General features: G+C 45.1%; 1 protein-coding gene across 2 annotated transcripts in view; it reads left to right on the top strand.

Annotated features, from left to right (window-relative positions):
• Nucleotides 1-4,481: 4,481 nt before the first annotated feature.
• Nucleotides 4,482-27,526, top strand: part of ASB2 (ankyrin repeat and SOCS box containing 2) — a 42,915-nt gene continuing 19,870 nt past the window's right edge. Inside the window, exons 1-3 of one of the 2 annotated variants that reach the window (XM_044271192.1) lie at nt 4,483-4,764; nt 8,181-8,424; nt 21,647-21,748. In XM_044271192.1, the coding sequence (XP_044127127.1) occupies nt 8,189-8,424; nt 21,647-21,748 (338 nt within the window). In that variant the 5' untranslated portion in view covers nt 4,483-4,764; nt 8,181-8,188. Of the gene's footprint in view, nt 4,765-8,180; nt 8,425-21,646; nt 21,749-27,526 lie in introns of both variants that reach the window. The other variant, XM_044271193.1, reaches the window with a different exon arrangement.

Genomic DNA, 27,526 nt, shown 5'->3' with positions numbered 1-27,526 from the left:
TAAATTTTTCCTTTGCTGCTATTGGTGGACAGTAAAGAAGGAGAAAGCAATACTCGCCTCCGTGTCTTTAATAAAACTATGACTTTACATCATAAACTAGGAAAATCATTAAGTTACGACCTGTATTATACTCCAGAGCTGCACTCACTATTCTGCTGGTTATTTTTGGAAACCTCCTCAAAACCTCTATGAGATGACTGCAGAATACATGGTGTAAAGATGACACTTCCCAGAATGCCAATCACTAGAACAAGATCTGTGCAGTCACTGAATGAGCAGGGAATGCTGTGAGTTTTCCATTCTGAAGCCTGCAGAATAACGAGTGCAGCTCTGGAGCATAATCCAGGCTGTTATTCAGGATCCATACTAGTAATGTCCTGTGTTTACACTGTGACTCCAGGTTTTATTTTGATAACATTGGGTTCAGATGTGGATATTTTGTATGATTATTGTTTCCTCTTGTGTTGATTATCAATGACAGGAAAGGTCAGATACAAGACAATGGAGGGGCTTATATTTAGCAGGGTGAAGGCTTCTGGCTGATATAACTTTTATCACACACATAAAGGGGGCTATGTGACATCTGACATTCCCTCTTGCTAAACTTAGATGCTGCTGCTCACATGGAGGCATCTGAAATGTCATATCTGTGGAGCAGAGCCTCGCAGCTTGTGTACACCTCCCCTGCTATAAATCTGACATTGTGTACCTCGGTAACCAGACCATAGTGGACACAACAGTGGAAACTTACAACAGCCCCCCCCCCCCCCCCAATACTGGAATATACCTCTCATCCATTCATCCCAGTACAGGAGGTATAGGGTGCGCAGAGGTAGCAGCTGCACTCAGGCCAAGGTGCCCGAAGTCCACTCTGCTACATAGAAGTTTGGGGCTCATGTCTATAGGGCTCTGCTGGTTCTTATTTGTGCCCTTAAGGCCTCATGCACACGACCGTTGTTTGGGTCCGCATCTGAGCCGCTCGGATGCGGACCCACTCACTTGAATGGGGCCGCAAAAGATGTGGACAGCACTCCGTGTGCTGTCCGCATCCGTTGCTCCGTTCCGTGGCACCGCAAAAAAAAAATAGAACATGTCCTATTCTTGTCTATTTTGCGGACAAGAATAGGCATTTCTACAATGGGCTGCCCGTTCTGCAAATTGCGGAAGGCACACGGACGGCTTCCGTTTTTTGCGTATCCGCAATTTGCGGACCAAAAAAAACGGCACGGTCATGTGCATAAAGCCTTATATAGAGAAGATTCTTAATTCCCATCCCAGAGCCACTACTGGGTTGTGTGTATTTTAAAGGGGTATTCCTACATACAGCCCTTTATAACCATGCTGCAGATGGATTTAGCAAAAAGTGACGGTAATTATTTTTGACTCGTCCTGCCTTTATGTATAGAACTGCACTGCTCAGCGCGGTCCTCCACCTCCAGAGCTGACAGCATTGAGGAGGGTTTTCTAGTGTCTTCTTACACCACATCTATCTATCTCATATCTATCTATCTATTATCTATCTATCCATCTCATGCATTCCAAGTGTCCCTTTTTTGACCCAAGTCCCTATGTCCCTCTTTTTGACCTGGGGAATTAATGCTTAAATATGCATTAATAAATTTACTAAATTACTCCTTACTAAAATATCTGTATGGTTTTTACCTGTATATTAGACCACAACTTCATTATTTGGTGCAATTTGGACTTAAATCATCAGATTATAGATATTTTAATCTGCTAATATTTAAATGGATATTGAAGTGCTAGAAAACAAATTCTCCCAGCTTCTTCACATGCTATAAAAAAAATAAAGGAATTTATACTCACCTAACCGATCCCCAGCTGCTGCAGCTCTGATGGAGTCAGTAATTACGCTTTGGGGCGGAGTTAGAGCCGGCATATATTGTCCCTCTTTGCGATTTTCAAAAGTTGGGAGGTATGCTATCTATCTATCTACTATCTGTCTAATGTCTATCTATCTATCTAATGTCTATCTGTTTATCTATCTATCTGTGTGTCTATCTTTCCATCTATAGTAATGGGTCTAGTGGGTATAAAGTAAAGGGTGTGGGTTATAGGTGATCTCCCCGGAGTATACACTTTCATGCATCTGCTTGTATGTGCCCTGATGCCCCAGCTCTATGGGGCGCTGTCACTTCCCTGGTTCTCTCTGTTACTTTTACTTATATTCTGCTGTAAAATAATCCAATACTTATATTTAACAAATTTCTGTCTAAGGCTTCTTTCGTATTTTTCCTCTTTGTGCTCTGCATTTTAATTTTTTTGCAGATAGCACACAGATCCATTCATTTCTATAGGGTCACGTACACACATATGCCATGGCCGTTCCCCAAGTTATAGCACTTGTCCCCTCCTGGTACGTATTGTGGACAAGAATACTCCTTTCTTTGATTGGGAATGAAAAAAATTTAAAAATGCACACAGACACCAGCATTGGACTCTCCCCTGTCAGGAAGATTTGTGTCCCATTACATTCTGTAGGTGTCAATGGCTTTCTTTGGGAATGACCCATGATGTTGCTCCACATTTGTCTTCTGTTGTGAGTTGAAGTATTACCACAACTGGAGAGACACATGCGGTATTATAGAGGAGTGAACTGGATCATAACCTTCTCTACAAGGATGCTGGGCATCCTACCACTGCAAACTCCTGCACACACCACCATTCCTCTATTATATTTGGTTACATTTCTTAGACAATGTGTGGTGTTTCCGGCATTCGCTCTTTGTGTCTCAGGGGCAGCTGCTGGAGATCATCTGTCCACAGGGGAATCGGGTTCCTCCAACAATAGATATTATCACTGGTACTGAACGACTTTCAGCAGCCAAAGGTAAATAACACAGTAATATGGAGTGGAGCGGGCGAGCTGGAATAAAAATGTAAATACTATAATACTGCCCCTATGTACAAGGATATAACTACTATAATACTGCTCCTATGTACAAGAGTATAACTACTATAATACTGCCTCCTATGTACAAGAATATAACTACTATAATACTGCCTCTATGTACAAGGATATAACTACTATAATACTGCCTCTATGTACAAGGATATAACTACTATAATACTGCTCCTATGTACAAGAGTATAACTACTATAATACTGCCTCCTATGTACAAGAATATAACTACTATAATACTGCCTCTATGTACAAGGATATAACTACTATAATACTGCTCCTATGTACAAGAGTATAACTACTATAATACTGCTCCTATGTACAAGAATATAACTACTATAATACTGCTCCTATGTGCAATATAACTACTATAATACTGCTCCTATGTGCAATATAACTACTATAATACTGCTCCTATGTGCAAGAATATAACTACTATAATACTGCTCCTATGTGCAAGAATATAACTACTATAATACTGCCCCTATGTACAAGACTATAGCTACTATAATACTGCTCCTATTTGCAAGAATATAACTACTATAATACTGCCTCCTATGTACAAGAATATAACTACTATAATACTGCTCCTATGTGCAAGAATATAACTACTATAATACTGCCTCCTATGTACAAGAATATAACTACTATAATACTGCTCCTATGTGCAAGAACATAACTACTATAATACTGCTCCTATGTACAAGAATATAACTACTATAATACTGCCCCCTATGTACAAGAACATAACTACTATAATACTGCTCCTATGTACAAGAATATAACTACTATAATACTGCCTCCTATGTACAAGAATATAACTACTATAATACTGCTCCTATGTACAAGAATATAACTACTATAATACTGCTCCTATGTACAAGAATATAACTACTATAATACTGCCCCTATGTACAAGAATATAACTACTATAATACTGCTCCTATGTACAAGAATATAACTACTATAATACTGCCCCTATGTACAAGAATATAACTACTATAATACTGCTCCTATGTACAAGAATATAACTACTATAATACTGCTCCTATGTACAAGAATATAACTACTATAATACTGCTCCTATGTGCAAGAATATAACTACTATAATACTGCTCCTATGTACAATAATATAACTACTATAATACTGCCCCTATGCACAAGAATATAACTACTATAATACTGCTCCTATGTACAAGAATATAACTACTATAATACTGCTCCTATGTACAAGAATATAACTACTATAATACTGCCCTCCGTGATCAGGGCAGAGTCTCTTATGTTTATGAGATTATTACGTTACATGGGGGTAGTCGCTTTGTTATTTCTTTCTATAATATTGTGTGGCAGTTTTTCCTTTGTTTCTGTTATTAGATGTGGCGGTGAGATTCGCTCTGATTCGTGTTGCTGGTGATGACATCTTCCCCCAGGTCTCTGTATTTGGGGAATACACAGGCTTATTACTTCTACTTTCCCAGTAACTTCTCCATATATGGGCTCCTTCTCAGGGCAGATAAACAGTGATGCAATTGCAGGTCTAACTGGTGTGCCAGTCTGTGGGTCTGCATGCCCAGGGGCTCTGCTCCGCAGACTGATGTAACAGGGGGAGAAGTGTCCTGTAATCACCACTCTGGAAATCTGAGATACAGGGCTGACTAACTCTTTGGCTTGTCACTTCTGATCATGTGCTGCTCCAGAAATACATTGCAACTTCTAGACACAGGTTTCTGGGAGTCACACTGAAGACCTGCAGCAGAGGGATCTGGAAGGGTGCACTAGATGAGAAGTTTGTGAACCCCAGGATCAGGGTCCTCCTTGCATCTATTCTGCAGATTAAGGTAATGCACGTGTGAATATTGGAATATTGTAACATATGTCATTATACCAGGGATTACATGACAACAATGCGGTTATTTACTGATACATACAATGGTGTAACCCATAGCAACCAGAGCAAGAGTAATGAATGCTGATAGATTGTGCTTGATAAAGTCACTTTTAATTTGCAAATTCTAGTTACTAGTGGCAACTGTAGCTTTTTATAAGTGGTTTATTCTACAATCGTTTTCAATTTTTGGCAACATTCTGTCAATTATGGTTTATTGCATTAATTAGTGCATAATAATAATAATTTTTTATTTTATTTTATGCACTTATATAGCGCAGATATATTCCACAGCGCTTTACAGACATAAATAATAATAATAATTATAAATAATTATAAATAATAATAAATAATAACAAATAATAATTACAGGTTTTATCTTCATGATTATATTTTCTATCTTCCCAAAAATCCATGCACTGCTGCAGCCCTATAGCTGTATTCATCCTGATATTCCTGGTTCATGAGCAGAAAACTGGAATGACAGAGTTTATACATAGCCATGAAAATGTACAGGCCAATCTAGAAATGCTGGAGTTTCACACTAGCGGCAAGGAGCTGCGGCAGGCTGTTCCAGTGGGTGAACCGCCTGTCGGATCCGTGCTGCCACTAGTGCACGCGTGCCCCCGGACTACCGCTCCGGCTCCATTGACTATAATGGGGGCGGTCCGGAATTCTGGCGGCAGCACGGCAAACATGCTGAGAGGCAGCTGAATAAAGGTACATGTCATACTTTTATGCCGCTCACCTCTCAGCATGTTTTCCGTGCTGCCGCCAGAACTCCGGACCGCCTCCATTATAGTCAATGGAGCCGGAGCGGTAGTCCGGGGGCACACGTGCACTAGCGGCAGCACGGATCCGACAGGCGGTTCACCTGCCGCAGTTCTTTGCCGCTAGTACTCTGACAGCTCATAGAAGCAGATGGTCTTGGGAGGAGAGAGAGCCCCATTTTCTAATTTATGGGGGTGCATGATTATTTTAGGAGCAGACGTAAACAAATGCCAGCGTCTTGTTGTATGTGGGTACACATGGGCACACTGAGGACCAGATGATGTTTATGTTATGCCGGGGTATTATTAATGTGCTGATATTTGACACGTGTTTCTTCCGCGTGATAGCCGGACCCATGATTGATTGGGGCGTCCGGTCAAACAGATGGGATGGGGGGGGGGGGCTGTTTATTTGGAAAGATCCATGTGCTGCAAGATTAAGAATCATGATGCTTGGATATAAAATTATCTGACCTATGAGAAGTCCTGGCGCTCCAGAAACAGATTACTGTGCCAGGGCTGATCTGATAATAAATGGCTGGAACTGGCACATGCCAGGGAGTGAAATAGCAGAGTTGACCGAGCGTTCTCATTGTCCTGTTACAACCATAATGGTCCACTATGCAGAGACACAGGCCCGCCATCAAATTCTGACATCCCATGTGCCCCCATGACAGTGCCCCTATAAACAGTGGCCGCTAGAGTGTCTCCCTGTATACTACCAGACAGAATGCCCTCATTCGCGCCCATTTCATAGTACAGGCTACAGTAGTAGTGCCAGTGCCACAGTGTATAGTGCCAGTGAGAATGCCCCCATATTAGGGAAAGCTGGTGTGCTCCCACTGGGCATGGCGGATGTCTCCCATCCCGATTTACAGCGCCCCAATGTATACTGCCAGCCAGAATGCCCAAATGTATAGTATTAACCAGAGCCCACCATGATTAGAGACAGCTAAGGTGAACAATGGCAGCCGAAGTGCCAGTTAAAGTGTAAACTCCCAGACAGAGTAACCCATGGATAGTGCCAGCCAATTTGCCCAGACTAATTCCATAAATAGTGATGCCAGACGGTACCCTAATGAATAGTGCCAGCTGGAATGCCCGATAGTACCAGCCAAGGTGCCAAAGTTATCCTATGCACATTGCCATCCAGAGTACACCCAAACAAGAGCGTCCCCCTGATGGTTCCACCCGACAAGGTGACCAGACTGAGTGCCCAGTATGCCCACAGCAGGTCTGTCTAGTCTAAGTGACAGCGCCCTCTAGGGGCCATGCCTGGCACTACACATCATGACAGTGGTTCTTACAATGGCAGCGAGGAGTTGCCTTCTGCCATGTGATATCACTTAGGAGACCGGGGGGCTTGTAATATCGGTCTTTATAGTATTATAATTCCTCACATTCCTCTGACTGTATGGAAAGTTTGATTCTTGTCATCTGATGTCCTCTGCGCTGTAATCGCCTCTCACACACTCACCGCTGATTGCCGGGGACACCAATAATTATTATAACTACTACTACCATCATCATACACAGCCCTGTCCTCGCTGACATCACCACATGAGGGAACAGGTCGCTTCCCATTACAAGATCAGCATACTGCTCTCCTGAAATACACTGTGCTGCTGTGAGACCCTGCTGCTCCCACTATATAACTCTGTGACCTCCCACAAGATCAGCCCACTCCTCTTATTAAAGGGGTTACCCCGCACAAAAGGACTTACTATACTGTGAAAAGAACATGGCGTATGAAGTATTATTGCAATATACGTGCAATAAAATATACATCGCATTTTCCTCTTTGGTGGCGCCCCCTGCTGTTTCTCCTTCTGGTCCACCTTCTCCTGCATTCAGAGGTGGACTGACATGCTCAGTAGCTTCCCTGCTTTCCGCGCTGGCGTAATGATCTCATAGTGAGGGCTCATTCACAAGGCCGTTCCGCGCAAATTTGCGGTCCCCAATGCACAGGCACCATCTGTGCAGCTGCCGCAGACGGATTCAGACCCATGATCTGTCGGCACTGCAAAAAATATTCAATATTTTCGTGGTTCGCACACTCCGTAGTGCTTCCGTGGGGTTCCGTGCCTCCGTTCCCCACCAGACCTTACGGATTCCATACCCATTCAAGTGAATGGGTCCGTATCCGTGATACGGTTTGCACATGGCCCGTGCCTGTATATTGCGGACCCGCTGTTTGCGGTCGCAATACCTGCACGGCTGGGCAACGGCTGTGTGCATGAGCCCTAAACTGGCCCAGAATTATTCATCCCTGCTTCTAAATTCATAGAAATGTGTAGACGGTAGAGAGGGAAATTGAGGGGAGCGAGGAGATGGGGGCATGATATACTGTGTGTATCTCTGGGGCTATATGTGAGGGACTATTTTCTATGCAAGGGGTGAAAGGTGTTAACAATAGCTTATTGGAATGCACCCTGGTAGATGCAGGAACTGCTGCCCACCCATAGAAAGGGAAGAAAGTTTTCCAGATATGTGAGTAAAAAAAAGAGTTTTAAATTCATGGGATAACCCCTTTAACCCCTTGCATCTATGTATATTTTGTAAATGTCTTTAGGCTTTTTTCCTATCTCTCTCCCTTTAGTTTCAGACATGGCGACGCGGGTTTCTACTTCGGGGCCCCCCCAGTGCATTTTAGGCTCAGAGGAATACAGCCTCTACAGCAGCCTGAGCGAAGAAGAACTCATACAGATGGCTATCGAACAGAGTCTCTCGGACAACAGCACCAACCAGCCAACGGGCCAGCACCATCAAAAGCAACGGCAGTGCAACAGCGTCAATGCCGAGCCCCCCAAGTCCTCTCATCGGCCCCCGCAGAACAGCAACAGGTGAGAGATGGCTTCGCTGTTAAAGGGGCCAGTCCAGTCAAATTTGATATGAGTCTCGCATTCCCTGGGAGGAACCTTTTCCTGAGCGCATTATCGCCCCCTGCAGCAGGAGAAGAGAAGTGACAACTTTTCTGAGCACAATTACTGCCTCTTAAGATCAGTTGTCACATTTTACCCTCCAGCTGTTCAGCATCATTGATGATATAGAGTTAAAAAAAAAAATATTATGCTGCCCTTTTTGTCTTTTTGGAGCAAAAACACCCCCCCCTCCCCTGCAGCTCTGTATAGCACAGTCTGTCATATCCTGGACCCCTGTATAGATGAAGGATACTAGTGTAGGTCCCTCGTGGTCGATGCTGCGGCCTCCACGTTTATCGTTATACGTGTCATTCATACAATGCACAATGGCTGAATTATACAGGGAACTCCCAGAGGAAAACTCCCCTCGAAATCTGATGCAGCCGAGCAAAAATGCTTAAAGCAAACCAAAGTAAATACTCCCAGGATGTATCGTTCCAGGGGCTGCGTATGCAGTGGCGACTCTAGGATCAATATGTAGGGGGGGCACAGAAGATACAGTTTAAAATGGGGGGGGGGCACTAATAATTTTCACCAGCTAATCATACTACTGAAAAATACTAAAGCAGCCGCTTCCCCTGCAGCTACACCCCTGGCGCTGGGGTAATATAATTAAGGGGTATCAGGGTACATTGGGTGTAATATAACTGAGGAGGGCTATCAGACATTATAAAGGGGTAATATAGCTTACATTACTCCTGTATTACGTCCCTGATAGGATAGCACTCCTCAGTTATGTTACCCCTGTATAATGCACCCTGATACCCCTTACACAGGGGTAATATAACTGAGGGTAATCGGGGTACATTATACAGGGGATAATATAACCAAGGGGTATCAGGGTACATTATACAGGGGGTAAAATAACTTATATTACCACCGTTTAATGCCTGATAGGCCTCCTGAGTTATATTACCCCTGTATAATAATGTACCCTGATACCCCTCAGTTATATAACTGAGCGGTATCAGGGGACATTATGTGTAATATTATAACTAAGGGGTATCAGGGTACAATATACAAGGGTAATATAACTGAGGAGGACTCAGTGCTATCAGGGGACATTATACAGGGGTCCTTCGTTACAAACCGGATTCCCAAAAAGTTGGGACACTAAACAAATTGTGAATAAAAACTGAATGCAATGATGTGGAGATGGCAAATGTCAATATTTTATTTGTAATAGAACGTAGATGACAGATCAAACGTTTAATCCGAGTAAATGTATAATTTTAAAGGAAAAATACGTTGATTCAAATTTTCACGGTGTCAACAAATCCCCCAAAAGTTGGAACAAGTAGCAATAAGAGTCTGGAAAAAGTAAATTTGAGCCTAACGAAGAGCTGGAAGACCAATTAACACTAATTAGGTCAATTGGCAACATGATTGGGAATAAAAAGAGCTTCTCAGAGTGGCAGTGTCTCTCAGAAGCCAAGATGGGTAAAGGATCACCAATTCCCACAATGTTGCACAGAAAGATAGTGGAGCAATATCAGAAAGGTGTTACCCAGCAAAAAACTGCAAAGACTTTGCATCTATCATCATCAACTGTGCATAACATCATCCGAAGATTCAGAGAATCTGGAACAATCTCTGTGCGTAAGGGTCAAGGCCGTAAAACCATACTGGATGCCCGTGATCTCCAGGCCTTTAAACGACACTGCACCACAAACAGGAATGCTACTGTAAAGGAAATCACAGAATGGGCTCAGGAATACTTCCAGAAACCATTGTCAGTGAACACAATCCACCGCGCCATCCGCCGTTGCCAGCTGAAACTCTACAGTGCAAAGAAGCAGCCATTTCTAAGCAAGATCCACAAGCTCAGGCGTTTTCACTGGGCCAGGGATCATTTAAAATGGAGTGTGGCAAAATGGAAGACTGTTCTGTGGTCAGACGAGGCACGATTCAAAGTTCTTTTTGGAAATCTGGGACGCCATGTCATCCCGACCAAAAAGGACAAGGACAACCCAAGTTGTTATCAACGCTCAGTTCAGAAGCCTGCATCTCTGATGGTATGGGGTGGCATGAGTGCGTGTGGCATGGGCAGCTTGCATGTCTGGAAAGGCACCATCAATGCAGAAAAATATATTCAGGTTCTAGAACAACATCTGCTCCCATCCAGACGTCATCTCTTTCAGGGAAGACCCTGCATTTTCCAACAAGATAATGCCAGACCACATTCTGCATCAATCACAACATCATGGCTGCGTAGGAGAAGGATCCGGGTACTGAAATGGCCAGTCTGCAGTCCAGATCTTTCACCTATAGAGAACATTTGGCGCATCATAAGGAGGAAGGTGCAACAAAGAAGGCCCAAGACGATGGAACAGTTAGAGGCCTGTATTAGACAAGAATGGGAGAGCATTCCTATTTCTAAACTGGAGAAACTGGTCTCCTCGGTCCCCAGACGTCTGTTGAGTGTTGTAAGAAGAAGGGGAGATGCCACACAGTGGTGAAAATGGCCTTGTCCCAACTTTTTGGGGATTTGTTGACACCATGAAATTCTGATTCAACATATTTTTCCCTTAAAATGGTACATTTTCTCAATTTAAACTTTTGTTCTGTGATTTATGTTCTATTCTGAATAAAATATTAGAAGTTGGCACCTCCACATCATTGCATTCAGTTTTATTCACGATTTGTATAGTGTCACAACTTTTTGGGAATCCGGTTTGTATATTACCCCTGTATAATGTACCCTGATACCCCTAAGTTATAGGGGTATCAGGGTTGAGGAGGGGCTGGGCGCAAGCAGGCCATGAGGCGAGGTAGTGGGGGTGCATAATTTTTTAAAACCTTTTTATTCTTACTTTGTTTACTTCTTAGCTTGCCTAGGGGCCGGCCGGGGCAGGGACGGGCAGAGTTCTTGGGAAGTTGCCACACACAGTCCTCCTCTCCTGTCCGAGGCTGGGGCCTGGGCTGGGCACAGACAGGCTCACTGACACTAGCAGACGCAGTAGCAGAGCTGCAGAACAGAAGCAAGCGTTCGCACGGGCGGGCAGGCACGCAGCTTTACGTGGTGATGTCAACTCTGCGGCTGCCGCACTCCCAGCCTGCGCCCGCCCTGCACGCTCTGCCTCCGCTGGGTCCGAACGCCCCCCCCCCACCCCCTCCCCATCTGTCATGTCTGTGTATGTTGCCTGTGTTGTGATTTGTGAATCACTCACTCAGTAGTGCGGGCGGGCGGCCGGGCGCAGCAGCGAATCAGGGGTGGGCACCCCGGGGGGCAAGGAATGACCTGTAGCGACGCCACTGTGCGTATGTATATGAGCCAAGGACTACACATCCTTACAGGGACGTAATCGAGGTCTCTGCTTCAGATTACGTGACTTCAGAGTCGGGGACTTTAGGAGGGGACTACAGTAAGTTAGATTCTTATCACTGCACCATATTGTATTTTTCTCTTTCTTGTGTAATCCCCATTAGTATGTGTTCCATTATTGACAGCGCCGTCCAGTGCACATCGTGTCTGATGTCTGCAGTCCTGGAACAGCGTTAGAGGGTGCATATCTTTGTTCAAAATGTGAGCAAATTGCCCGTTTGGAATCGCACGTCGAGTATCTAACCGGGCGAGTTTCATCACTGAGAGGCGTTGACAATTTGGAGAAGAGTTTTCTGCTCACTGAGCAAGCGCTCTATGGGGTAGATGTGGGGGAGGGTGGTAGCGAAGAGGCTGAGGAAAGTGAGGTAGGTAGCTGGGTAACAGTTAGAAAGCAGGGTAGAGGGAAGAGTGCCAGGGAGGCTAGCCCTGATCTGACACACCCCAACAAGTGTGCACGGTTGGCAGAGGAGGGGGATGTCAGTCCGGGGACGGCACTGCTGCAGCCGGACACTTCCTCTGCCAGTCAGGGGAATGTCAGCTCCAGTAACCAGGGGAGCAGGGCAGACGGGCGCTGGTGGTGGGAGACTCCATTATTAGGGGTACAGATAGGGCGATCTGTCACAAAGACTGGGATCATCGAACTGTGTGTTGTCTTCAGGCGCTCAAATTCGTCACATCGCGGATCGGGTTGACAGATTACTGGGAGGGGCTGGAGAAGACCCAGCGGTCATAGTCCATATCAGAACCAATGACAAAGTCAGAGGTAGGTGGAGAGTCCTTAAAAATTATTTTAGGGATTTAGGTCAAAAGCTTAGGGCAAGGACCTCAAAGGTAGTATTTTCCGAAATACTGTCGGTACCACGAGCCACACAGGAAAGGCAGCAGGAGATGAGGGAGGGGAACAAGTGGCTCCAGATCTGGTGTAGGAAAGAGGGGTTTGGGTTCCTGGAGAACTGGGCCGACTTCTCTATCGGCTACAGGCTCTATCGTAGGGACGGGCTGCACCTCAATGGGGACGGGGCAGCTGTGTTGGGGGAGAGGGTGGCTAGAAGGTTGGAGGAGTGTTTAAACTAGGGACTGGGGGGGGGCAATTACATTATAGGACGGGAAGATAGAGCAGATAGAGACCGGGGGGCAAGGTAGTGGGACTGGGGGAGGAATGGAAGGAGGGACTAGAACAGTTCAGAAGGAAAGGTGTAGGGTAAAAAATATACATAAACCTCTTAATTGTATGTATACTAATGCCAGAAGCCTGACTAATAAAACTGGTGATGGAGTGGGAATAACTGAGACATGGCTGGATGATTGATATGACTAAAGCCCACAGTCTGAGGAGATATAAGTGAGGGACATGAACATGTGGAGTCACTGTGGGTAGAAATACATAGAGGCAAAAACAATAATAAATTAGTCCACAGAAAATCTACTACTAAATCAGACAGACAAGGCGGCAAATCATAATGAGGTGGTTATTATGGGGGACTTCAACTACCCAGATATAGACTAGGAAACTGAAACCTGTACATCTCATAAAGGAAACAGGTTCTTGGCAATAACCAAAGACAATTACCTCTCCCAACTGGTTCAGGACCCGACTAGAGGGACGGCCATACTGGACTTAGTATTAACCAATAGGCCTGACAGAACCACAGACGTGCAGGTCGGGGGACACCTGGGAAATAGTGACCATAAAGTAATAACCTTCCAATTGTCATTCAAAAGAGCGTTTCTACAGGGAGGAACAAAAATACCAAACTTCAAAAAAGCTAAATTTAGCCAACTAAGAGAGGCCATGGGCCTAACTAACTGGGACAAAGTCCTCAAAAATAAAAATACAGCCACAAAATGGGATATTTTTAAAAGCATCCTAAAATCTCATTGTGAGAGGTACATACCGTATGGGAATAAAAGGTTAAGGAACAAGAAGAAACCAATGTGGATAAATAGAACTGTAAAGAAAGCAATAAATGACAAATCACCAAAACAGAAGGGTAGCGAGGAAGCACTGAAAAACTATAAGGAAAAAAATTGAATATGTAAAAAACAAATAAAAGCAGCCAAACTAGAGACCGAGAGATGAATTGCCAAAGAGAGCAAAACTAACCCTAAAATGTTCTTCCATTATATAAATGGTAAAAAGTATAAATCTGAAGGTGTCGGCCCTCTGTATGCACTGAGAAAAATAAACTGTCAGATGAAATGCAGAATGTAAAAGTAAATTCCTCATTAAAAGTGCCCTGTCTGACCCAGGAAGAAGTACAGCGGTGTCATAAAAAGATTAAAATAGACAAATCGCCAGGACCAGATGGCATACACCCCCGTATCCTAAGAGAATTAAGTAATGTCATAGCCAGAACCTTATTTCTGATATTTGCAGACTCTATACTGACAGGGAGTGTTCCACAGGATTGGCGCATAGCATAGCCAATATTCAAAAAGGGTCCAAAAACAGAGCCTGGAAACTATAGGCCGGTAAGTTTAACATCTGTCGTGGGTAAACTGAAGGTTTTCTAAGAGATGCTACCTTGGAGTACCTCAATGAAAATAAGCAAATAAGGCCATATCAGCATGGCTTCATGAGGGATCAGTCATGTCTGACTAATTTAATCAGTTTCTATGAGGAGGTAAGTTCTAGACTTGACAGCGGTGAATCAATGGATGTCGTATATTTGTACCGCATAAAAGGTTAGTATATAAAATGAAAATGCTTGGACTGGGAGAAAACATCTGTATCTGGGTAAGTAACTGGAGTGATAGGGTGGTTATTAACGGTACACACTCAGATTTGATCACTGTCACTAGTGGGGTACCTCAGGGGTCAGTATTGGGCCCTATTCTCTTCAATATATTTATTAATAATCTTGTAGAAGGCTTGCACAGTAAAATATAAATTTTTGCAGATGACACTAAACTGTGTAAAGTAATTGACATGGAAGAGGACAGTTTACTGTGTATATATATTACAGATGACAATATATGGCTACAGAGGGATCTAGATAGATTGGAGTCTTGGGCAGAGAAGTGGCAGATGAGGTTTAACACTGACAAATGTAAGGTTATGCACATGGGAAGGAATAATGCAAGTCACCCGTACATACTAAATGGTAAAACACTGGGTGCCCGTGCTGTGGACCGCAATGAGTTATACTGATTGCCTGATTGGAGTTGGGAAGGAATTTTTTATTCCCCTTAAGTGGGAAAAATTGGCTTCTACCTCACAGTTTTTTTTTTTTGCCTTCCTCTGGATCAACTTGCAGGATAACAGGCCGAACTGGATGGACAGATGTCTTTTTTCGGCCTTATGTACTATGTTACTATGTCAGTGAATAGAATCATTCTTTAAAGGCTGCTGTCGTTCACACAGCTGTTGTGCTGCTTATAATGCGATGAGTGAAGGCGATCCTCTGTAAATTCGGACTCGTGCACACTGCTGCAGTACTGCGGTCTGTCAGGTGCTATATGTCTATGGAACTATTCTCACCTAGAAGCAATGCCTCTTAAAGGGATTGTCTAGGATTTTACAATTGGAGGCCTATCCACAGCATAGGACATAGGTGACTGATCAGCGGGGGTCTGACACGCTGGGCCCCTGCCAGTCAGCTGTTCTGCAGTAGCCCTGGTGCTATTCAATAGGAGCAGTGCTGCAGTTCCATGCACAACACAGGGAGCTGTGGGGTTCCACCACCGACTGATATGCGTCTGCAGAACAGCTGGTTGGTGCTGGTAGACAATCCTGGACAACCCCTTTAAATCCTCATTCAGACGTCCGTGACGAGTGTAGAACGGACAACACCCGGATTGAACGCTGACACTTTAAAGTCAGTGGGCCAAGTCATATGTTCCTTACTCCTCCCGGACCACCGGACTGCGCAGAGAGAATTGCAGCGTGCACTATTTTGGTCCGAATTTAAAATAAAGGATAAACTGGCATTTTTTTTTCTTCTAGAAGCCTTTTTTTGACCCTTGAGTTGCATTATTGGGGTCAATGGCATTTGTTTTTAATATCGCTGGTGTTCTCTCCCACTTTTTTTTTTGTAGCTGAAAAAAAAACATGTGCGAAATATGGAGGCGTCAGTATATATAAATAGAGGAACATATAACGGTACCCATGAATGGTTACAATGTTATCACAACATATAAAAAAAAAAAAGTACGTTTCATATAAATTAAGCAAGAAACGCTGAACAAGTCAGACATGTTTTTGGCCCAAAAATCGCACAGCACAAAACTGTGTGTGGCAGCACTCTAAGGGTCCATTCACACGTTCGTAATTTGGGTCCGCAATTGTTCCGCAATTTTCGGACCCATTATCTTTTAATGGGGCTGGAACGGATAGGAATCTGCATTTCCAGGATCTGCATCTTTGGGATCAGCATCCTTTTTTCGGGATTCGCAATTCTTGTCCGCAATTGCGGACCAGAAAAGGCATTTTCTATTATAGTGTCTGTGATGTGCTGTCCGCAAATTGCGGATCGCACATTGCAGGTGTCCGTGTTTTGCGGATCCGCAAAACACATACGGACTTGTGAATGGACCCTAAAAAGAATGCAGTTGAATCTTTCCTGTATACTGTTTCCCTCATTATATGGTCCACTCCTAACATTAAAGGTGCGTCAAAACGACACGTGTGGAAATAACCTTAGGCCTGTTTCAGACGAGCGCGTCCTGCGCGGAAATCATGCTGTGTTTCCCGTTTATGGACACTGCTCGTTTCACAGGAGCGTGCGGCATTAGGCCTCGTGCACACGACCGTATGTATTTTGTGGTCTGCAAAAAATGTATCCGCAGAAAATACAGGTGACGTCCGTGTGCATTCCGTATTTTGCGGAACGGAACAGCTGGCCCCCGATAGAACAGTCCTATCCTTGTCCGTAATGCGGATAATAATAGGAAATGTTCTATTTTTTTGTGGGATGGAAAAACGGACATACGGAAACGGAATGCACACAGAGTAACTTCAGTTTTTTTTTTGCGGACCCATTGAAGTGAATGGTTCCGCATACGGTCCGCAAAAAAAACGGTAAAAAAAAAAAGAAAATACGTTCGTGTGCAAGAGGCCTTAGGGCTCGTTCACACGAACGTGTGATGCCTGTTGCCGTATTGCGGATCCCCTTTGCGGATCCGCAATACACGGACACAGTTCCGTGCCCATTCAGCATCATGGATGCGGACCCATTCATTTCAATGAGATGCGGAACGGTGCGGAACGAAAGAACGGAACACTATGGAAGCACTATGGAGTGCTTTTTGGGGTTTCTGTTCCGTGCTTCCACACCGCAAAAAGATAGAACTTGCTGTATCTTTTTGCGGAACGGAAGGATGGCGGACCCATTCAAGTGAATGGGTCTGCAATCCCCATGCGCCTGCCCCACGGACGGTGCCCGTGCATTGCGGTCCACAGCATTGCACGGGCTTCACGCGATCGTGTGAACTAGCCCTCAGGCCTCATACACACGACAGCATTTTTTTGCGGTCCGCAAAAAGGGGTTCCATTGTTCCATGATCCATGTCCGTTTTTGTTTCCGTGCGTCTTCCTTTATTTTTGGAGGATCTCTAGACATGAAGGAAAGATGCAAATGATAGGAAAAAAATGGACGCTGACTCGCGGATGACAACCTTGTGTGCCTCCGTGTTTTTTCACGGACCCATTGACTTGAATGGGACCGCAAACCGTTGTCCGTGAAAAAAATAGGACAGGTCATATTTTTTTCACGGACTCAAAACACGGATCACGGACGCGGATGACAAATGGTGCATTAGCCGAGTTTTCCACGGACCCATTGAAAGTCAATGGGTCCGCAGAAAATCACGGAAAACGGAACAACGGACACGGGACACAACAACGGTCGTGTGCATGAGGCCTTATACTGATTTATAATGCTGCGTGTCTCTGCATGACCCTTTGCTGTATGTACATAATGTAGACACAGCATTATAAATCACTATATCATATGAGTGCGGACAATAGTCCCGCGGGCGGTCCGATGCGCACAGCATCATTGTAACCTATGGTGCTGTGCGCTCCCGTGTGCACGATGTATGCCGCTCCGAAACATATAGCCCGCTTACGGACCGTATGTCTCGGAGGGCATACGGTCGTGTGCATGAGCCCTTAGGCTGAATTCATACTTGCAGTTTTGATGCAGGTTTTGGCGCAGTTTTTTAAAATCCAACACAGGAGTGGATCTTACAGGGAAGAGAAGGATGCCTCTCATTGAGGCCCCTATCACACCAGCGATTTTTCCATACGGGTGCAATGCGCCTGCACTGAATCCTGGCCCATTCATTTCATTGGGTCTCTGTACATGTTCTTCACGCCTCATTTCTGCGTTATGTGAAAAACGCATCAAAACTGATGGCATCCGCCTGAAAAAAAACGTAACCACTGAACGCAATCGCAGACAGAACAAAGACTAAGCTTGCGTGGAAAACCCGGCAGGGAGGTGGCCGGGACCCTGGCAGCTGAAGACCCCTACGGACCCCCTCCTTCCTCCCAGGGCGGACAATGTGCCCAATGACAATGCGGTGGCAGAGAGCATCACCGCATGGGGACATAAGGCCTGCCAGTGTCTTTGTCCATACACCCCCACCCCCATCCCATTATTACATATACAATCAGCTCCTCCAGACAGATCCCCTCCCCCACCCTGATAACTGCTGCACCTACCGGAGAGGGGAGAAAGGGCCCAGCACCCTACAGAGCCAGACTGAAAGACGGGACAATGGCACCTTATTACAGCTGTGCTGGACCGGCAAGAGTATCTAAGCCCATCATGTGTGATGCTGACTGCTGTATCTAAGCCCATCATGTGTGATGCTGACTGCTGTATCTAAGCCCATCATGTGTGATACTAACTGCTGTATCTAAGCCCATCATGTGTGATACTAACTGCTGTATCTAAGCCCATCATGTGTGATACTAACTGATGTATCTAAGCCCATCATGTGTGATACTAACTGCTGTATCTAAGCCCATCATGTGTGATACTAACTGATGTATCTAAGCCCATCATGTGTGATACTAACTGCTGTATCTAAGCCCATCATGTGTGATGCTGACTGCTGTATCTAAACTAACCGATGTATCTAAGCGTATCATGTCTGAGACTAACTGCATCGTATCGTGTCTGAGACCAACTGCTGTATCTAAGCCCATCATATGTGATACTAACTGCTGTATCTAAGCCCATCATGTGTGATACTGGTGTATCTAAAGGCTACTATACACATTAGCTCATTCTCTGTGGAGCAAATACACAGTCATAGAAATGTTATCATGACATCAGCACCAACGTGTGATACCAGCTACTGAGCAGCTCCAAAATCATATGACTGATGTCAGAATTTCAGTACCCGCAGTGTAAAGAATGGAGGATTTCCCTGTGTTTGTCATGGCTACCTCCATGTAACCTCACATCCACAATTCAATGTATGAAGTGGAAGGGAAAGAGTGATACCTGTATACAGAGATGCATGACCCTCAGTATCCGGACGGCAGCTCTTATATGACACAGTGTATTCCTATGGTCTGTGACTGTCACATGACACAATGTATTCCTGTGGACTGTGACTGTCACATGACACAATGTATTCCTGTGGACTGTGACTGTCACATGACACAGTGTATTCCTATGGTCTGTGACTGTCACATGACACAATGTATTCCTATGGACTGTGACTGTCACATGACACACTGTATTCCTATGGTCTGTGACTGTCACATGACAAACTGTATTCCTATGGTCTGTGACTGTCACATGACACACTGTATTCCTATGGACTGACTGTCACATGACACACTGTATTCCTATGGTCTGTGACTGTCACATGACACAATGTATTCCTATGGACTGACTGTCACATGACACACTGTATTCCTATGGTCTGTGACTGTCACATGACACACTGTATTCCTATGGTCTGTGACTGTCACATGACACAATGTATTCCTATGGACTGACTGTCACATGACACAATGTATTCCTATGGTCTGTGACTGTCACATGACACAATGTATTCCTATGGTCTGTGACTGTCACATGACAAACTGTATTCCTATGGTCTGTGACTGTCACATGACACAATGTATTCCTATGGACTGACTGTCACATGACACAATGTATTCCTATGGACTGACTGTCACATGACACAATGTATTCCTATGGACTGACTGTCACATGACACAATGTATTCCTATGGACTGTGACTGTCACATGACACAATGTATTCCTATGGACTGTGACTGTCACATGACTCAACCCTATACTATAGCTGTCATATCTATTCTTATTGACTACAGCCATTAGCAACACCATGGGGGGGGGGGTCACTTACATACATTTTTACACCAGTTTCTCACGTATAGTCTCGAGACTCCTTTTTGCAATTTTTTTAAATGCCCATCTGACAATATTTTGTTACATGTGCATTTTTATGCCATCCTCGCCGGTCCAGCAAATTTACTAACATTAGCGCCTGAAAATGTTGGCAAAAAACTGCTGCAGGCAAGGATTGACGCCTCGTCATAATTTACCCGAATCCTACGGCTGGGCAGGGGGGAAACTTTTTAAATGACCCCCATTATGTTTTAGATACTTTTTACGTTAATTAGTATTCTACAAAGGTGGACGTGGCTAAATGGAGTCCTAACATGCCCCAGATTTACTAACAGCGCGCACCACCGATCCACGTGACACGGTCTAATTCTCATAGTAGTCACACATCTCTCCCTCCCCCACATTTTATTATTATTATTATTTATTATTTTTCAAGTGCAATGTTTCCATGGTTACGACCATCCTATAGGGAAAAGCGTCAGCCTCTCTGGTGGCCGGGACCGTGGGAGCGCACATAGGCTGGTGCTTTTTCCTATATTGTGCAAGCACGACCACCACAGATGGATTGCACAGTGTTCTGTAACCATGGAAACGACCAATGTATAATGTGATGGGAAAATGAATCCAGCCAGCAAAGGAGGCAACATGGACACAATACATTAGTAAGTGCCTTGTAGTAACTTTCTCTACATGATAAATGCCATTTACTGAAGTGAGACGACAACCCTTTTAACAAACTGGTACAGAAGGAGAGAGAGGTCCCTGCCCGCGAGGGCTTACAGTCTGTTTGGACCCCAGTCTAAGGCCTCATGCACGCGGTTGTATACATTTTCTGCGGTCTGCAAAACACGGATATCGGCCGTGTGCGTTCCCCATTTTGCGGATCAGTAAGTCGTGCCCTCTGTTCTATTTTTTTTTTTGCAAGGTCGCGGAACAAACATGCAGATACGGACAGTGCCATTGAGACAAATGGATCTGCATCTGATCTGCAAAAAAAACGTGGATCGGATGCGGACCAAAACTAGGGCCATGGGTTCGGCTTTGAAAAATAAAGGGGGAAGCAGCATCTGAACAGGTTGTGCCAGGTGTAGCGGGTCAGACGTGCAGAGGACGATCATTCTGTGGTCAGTGGGAGCTTTCCAGCAGGGGAGTGGGGGTCATTCTCACGTGTGCTCTAGGTGAACCCCCCCGGCCTTTGGACCTATAGATCCAGAGCGCTGTTTTTACTCCATTGTTGTCTTATATGGTCATTCAAATCCCTTGACGTTTCCTCCCAGGGCCAAAAATAATCAAGAGCACTTAGCAGCTGATTCCAGAGCCCGCACCATCTGCTTCCATTCAGCCGGCAGGAGGCTTCATCTGTCAGTGCCTCCTTCTCCCCTCCGCCAGGCTCTTCTCTCCCCTCACAAGGTGTAGTGGACATGATCTGCTTCTCCTACTCTGAGTATTTCTCATTGTTTCACAAATGTCGCCACAAATCCAGGTCCCCTCAGGCCACCGCGGCGCAGACCCAGAACCCTGACTTCAGCACGGGGGTCGTGAGGAAGAGATACGATGGGAGTTATTGTCTCAACGCCAAGCCTGTGTAAGTGACATCTATTGTCTTAGGGGGGGGGGGGGGGTTAATGTGATGGAAGGGAATTCTCTTATCTTATGAAGAATGCCATAGAAAACTGCTGAAATTGTAATTCTCCTATGTACTGGTGTGAGCTCCTAAAATCGGAAATGTTCGCATGGTTGTCAGTAGTCGCGGTGCAGGTTGCGGAGGCTGGGTGACAAGGGCCATAACCACTGTAAACCAGCATTCTCCAGTGCAATGCTGAGTGACAACCGTGCACAAATCTTATTGCTGCTCTGCCCGTGTGTCAGTCTTTACTGTAGTACTGGCATTCTATTCATACATCAAGATGCACTGGAACAATTTGGCATTTATTGCATTTGCTTCATCTGCACCTCCCCATATAATCTCTGCAGTTTGCAGCACGGCCAGAATCTACAGATCATGTCCGAATTTGCCGGCTTCGATTTGTACTAAACTATCTAAGTAGCCAATCAGATGCGACCGGTGATGAATGCTGCCACGTGATTGGTTACTGGGAGGTACAACACGTTGGTAAGGCCTCATGCACACGACAGTTGTTTTTTGCGTCCGCAAATTGTGCGTATGCCCAAAAAACTTTTTTTTTTGGAGGATCAATTTTTTTCCCACAGATCCCTTGTAATAAATGCCTATCCTTGTCCGCAAATGTGAAAAAAGGGAAACGCGGACAACGGACGCGGAACACAAATGGATGAACTATCAGCATTTTTTTGCTGACCCATTGAAATGAATAGGTCCCCATCCTATCCACAAAAAAAAAACGGAACGGAGGCCGAGAAAAACAACTGTCGTGTGCATCTGAGCCGCCTTTTCGGCGGCTCCGATGTGGACCCATTCACTTCAATGGGGCCGCATCCGTGGCTCCGTTCCGCTGCCCCGCTAAAAAATATTTAACATGTCCTATTCTTGTCCGCGCTTTGCGGACAAGAATAGGCATTAATATTGCCGGCGCCCGTTCCATTCTGCAAATTGTGGAAGGCAACACGGGCGGCTTCTGTTTTTTGCGGATCCGCGGTTTGCGGAGGCCTGAGGGTGACTTAAAATACTTTAGACTCTGTTCACATTTCTGGTGAACGTTTCCAGCCTATCGGCGTTCAACGGATTAGGCATTGCTGGATTCAACAGATCACCGCCGGATCCCTATTGAACCATAATAGGATCCATCGGTAATCTGGCCGCTCTCCGGCATAAATGCCAGGTTTCGGATACACAAATATCGCTTTTTCGGCCGGCCAGATCATCTCTAACGGAGATGTGAACATAGCCTCAGGCTTCGTTCACTTGTCCAGGAGCAGATCTTTGCCGGGGCAGCCAGCCAGGTTTTGCTGGGGCAGCATTGCCTGATTGTGTAGCGCACTGCCGGATCCCCACTGACTGTAATGAGGTCCGGCAGCTTTCTGGCATAGGTTTTGGCCTTCTGCAACACAAAAATGGCTGCATGCAACAGTTTTTGGTCCGGCCGACAGCCGACGTTTGTGCCGGATCCGATGTGAGCGTGGCCTTAGAAAAAATCGAATGTGTATCTGCCGTGGAATCTGTAGCTTTAATCCAGAACTCAGATTTCTGCCATGGATATGACCACTGAATGGGGCTAATCCATGTGCCCTACCTGACTATGGATTCCACATGGATTTTGCATGGATTCCACATGGAGCAAAGCTGCAGTGTAAAATATAGTGAAAGAAAGGAGGAGAAGCCTATATCTCTATTGAGACAGCTGGTGGAATTCAGACTAATCCATTGGGCAGTGCAGCTAAGCTGGAGTCGCTGATCGTAGCTGTGTTCTGGTGGAGCAGAGCTGTAGTGTAAAACATGGTGGAAGGACAAAGCAGCCTCCTGTGTCTCAGATGAGTTTAGACTACCACGGAATCCATTAGGAAATGGGCAGAACTAGAAACCAGCTAAAGGCAGCGGTAGTGCACAGCAGGCCCCCAGCTGGGCATCCCATTTAAAGGGCATCTCTCAATAATCCCAGGGGCTGGCGTCGTTTTTACACCAGTTGCATGGACCGCTGTAGATGCACCTAATTTATGACTAGGCGCACGCTGACTCTTACGGCAGCATAGTGGGGAATCTAAGAGCCGGTCTTACTAAATGACCCCCACTGTGTTTAAAAGTAAGTGCTTCACTGGGCAGAGCCAACCTTTCTAATGATCCCTGTGGTCAGAGGACACCTGGACTTTGCGCTTGGTATATTTCCTATAGAGAAGTCCCAGTATGTGGCTGTGAGCCCGAATCTCCAGAGCGGGCGTCTCCTATATGTCTGAATACAGAAGCGTACATTATATACATTATAATACGTCAATGTCACATCCTGGCTGAACTTTCTCATGGTGCAGAGGACGGATCCTGTGTTTGTGGTCACGGGCCCCCCAGCAGCCCACCCTGCATCGCAGTATCCCCCGCTGCAGCAGATGAGAGTGATGGCGGTAATATAAAACTATTACAGAGCCTCCGTCAAGTTGAGTGATAACCAATAGGGTTGCCAATCGCAATCCCTATGGGGCTGTCGTTCAGCTTTCCCATAGTCCTGAATGGCAAATCTATGCAGATGTAGGGAAGTGGTGGATGTTACCTGCACAGGTCCAAGTGTCGGGATGCCCCCCTATAACTGGGTAACAGCCCCTATGGTTGTGGCCGCGTTGGCTGCCACTCAGCTTTCTCAGACTGCTGTTGCAATGACATGGCTCCTGCTCCTACAAAACTGTGTATGTTAACCATTCAGGGCTTGGAAAGCTGGGTGACAACCCATATAATTAAGGGGTGCACCACCAATGAGGCCTCAAGCAGCACCAGATAGGGGCAAGAGAGGGGCGGCCGAAGGACCATGAGCAATGAGCGCTTTCATTGTGGAAAGCTGGGTGATAACCCCTATTATGGAGGTGACTACTGCCGTGATGCTAGTCACCAAGCTTTCCCATGCTCCTGAATAGCAAATATGCTTACATTTGCAATGGTGTGTTACCTGCTCCTTAGCCATTCAGGACTGTAATTCTGGCCATATTCGTTGTTACCCAGCTTTCCTAGATTCCCGAATAGCAAAAAAAAAAAAAAAAACCTTAGATCCTATTTTATCCTCACTTATTACTACTTACTTTAGCAGATTATCAATTCAGCGCACGAAAAGCTGGGTGAAAACCCTTCTAGGAGCGATAATTGAGCCCTACTGGCTGTCATCCAGCTTTTCCAGACTCCTGAATGGCAATCTGCCTACTTTAGCGCTGAAACAATACCTGCTCCCACAATACTACAGTAAAGAGCCGTTCAGGAGTAGGAAAGCTGGGTGACAGTCCCATACTGGTTTTCACCCAGCTCCCACCAACAAAAATGAATGTAAGTGACTTAGATGATGACTCCTATCTGTACTGGTGATGCCCTTTAAGGGGGTTTAAGGGATTGGCATGTAGGCGATTACCCAAGGCACTGTGCAGAGTGTCCCCTAAAGGAGCCCCCCATGTCCGTAATTCTGCCCAGGTGGGAGATGAGTGGAATAAGCAGAGGCAGATTATGATCGCACATAGTCAATGAGTCAGACGGGCAGGTAGGTGGACCGGCACTTTGAAGTTAAGTGTAAACATGTGATCTTCTCCCGGGTACAAAATCTACAAGATGAAGGAGATATAATGTCCACAGATCTTCCTGCTGAAGGTAAATAATGGCTATTATATAAAGGCGCCACAAGGCCCAAGGATTAAAGATGTCATTCTCAATCCAGGGAGGTCCCCAGGGCGAACATTACGAGGGGCCCCTCTGCGGACAGAGCGTAAAAACTGCCTGCTGGTAAATCATGAAAACCGTACAGCTTGATTATATTATATAGCAGAGTACAGACAGAAACACGATCACAATAGTCTGCTAAAAATGCAATACTGACCCCAAATAATGCCATACAGTGACCAAATAGTAGCACCGTACAATAATGCTACCATACAGAACAGTGTTCAAATTAAGCCACCATAATATGAAGAAATAATACTGCCACACAGAGCCGGAGTCGAATGCTCACGCTTAGTCTGCCCTGCGGAGTGATATGGTGCAGGATGAAAAAAGTGCCCATGATATAGTGCCATGCAATGACAAATAATACTACCAGATACGGCTCAAATAGCAGTGTCATGTTATGCCTATCATCACACGGGGACCAAACGATATGTCTAAACGAATACCACCATACAGTGCACCAAGAACAGTACTATTCAGTGTGTGAAAGTAACTGGTGCCCTACAACAGCGCCATTGAAATAGCCACCATATGACGCCCAGATCTCAGTGCCATATTGTACCCAAATACTGCTACTATCATACAGTGCCTAATGTATGCCACCATAAAGAGTTCAAGCAGCAATGTCAAAGTGTAACCAAATAATAGTATCATACTGTACAAAAATTTTACAGAATCCAAAGAATACCACCATAAAATGTCCAGATACCGCCATACAGTGCCCATATATTATAACCATACAGTGTCTAGATAAAACAACCATCTAGTGCCCAGATTATAGCACCATACAGTGACCAGATATCACCATAGAATGCCTAGATAATATAACCATCTAGTGTCCAGATCATACCACCATACTCTGCCAGATAATGGCACTATACAGTGCCTGGATAATCCCACCATACAGTGCCCGGATTATAACATCACACAGCATCCAGATAATACCGTACCACCATACAATGCCAGATAATACCACCATACAATGTCCAGTTAAAACCCTTATACACTCGATAGAGTGCTTAGTTCAGGCATTCAGAGCGCAGATAATACTACTATAAAATGTCCAGATAACACCGCCTTAGAGTGCCCATATAATATAACCATGCAGTGTCCAGATAATACAGCAACAGAATGTCAGATAATACCATAATACCGTTCTCAGCTTATATCACCATACAGTGTCCAGATAATACCACCATTCAGTGCCTATAAAATGCAACCATCTAGTGCCCAGATAATATCACCATACAGAGCCCAGATAATACCACCATACAGTGCCTATAAAATGCAACCATCTAGTGCCCAGATAATATCACCATACAGAGCCCAGATAATACCACCATACAGTGCCTATAAAATGCAACCATCTAGTGCCCAGATAATGCCAGATAATATCACCATACAATGTCCAGCTAAAACCATCATCCACTGCCTAGATAGTTCAGCCAAACAGAGCGCAGATAATACCGCCATACAGTGCCAGATAATAGCATTATATACTGCCCAGATAAAACCACCATGGAGGCAAAGCTGTGTAAGTTTTTTTTTTTTTTTTCAAATTTAAAGGGACATTATTGACCCCTTCCCCTTGTCTTTTCTGGGTCGTACAGCTGTCAGGGACATTCTCATGGCGGAGGCAGGGAGGACATTGAAGCAGACCCTCAGTTCTTAGACAGCCGTGCAGGGTGGGTGTACACGGGGGCCGCACATTACAGGGCAATTATTCGCCGACACACTTGCCTCTCTCTCCATACGGTCCCCCTGACCCCGTGCAGCTGCCATGACAGCTGAGACAGTCTCCATTCATGCAGGAGAACTCTTGCTGTCAGTCGGCTGTTCTAGGAAACAGTTGCCCCTGGGATCGTTACATGTTCCTAACGTGTTACATATGTGCTCCTGTGAAATGAACACGTTGTGACATATGAAATTGTGTACGGAGTTCAGGGGGGTCCACGCAGTGACATTCTGCAGATGCACGAGTATTATGAAGTTACTGTAAAGTTCGATCCGCCATGGGAGTATTACATTATACTGAGGTTCTGC

Source organism: Bufo gargarizans, chromosome 11, assembly GCF_014858855.1.
Source record: "Bufo gargarizans isolate SCDJY-AF-19 chromosome 11, ASM1485885v1, whole genome shotgun sequence".
Classification (NCBI taxonomy): domain Eukaryota; kingdom Metazoa; phylum Chordata; class Amphibia; order Anura; family Bufonidae; genus Bufo; species Bufo gargarizans.
Note: the sequence above shows the minus strand (reverse complement) of the source record. Positions and strands in the feature narration are given on the sequence as shown.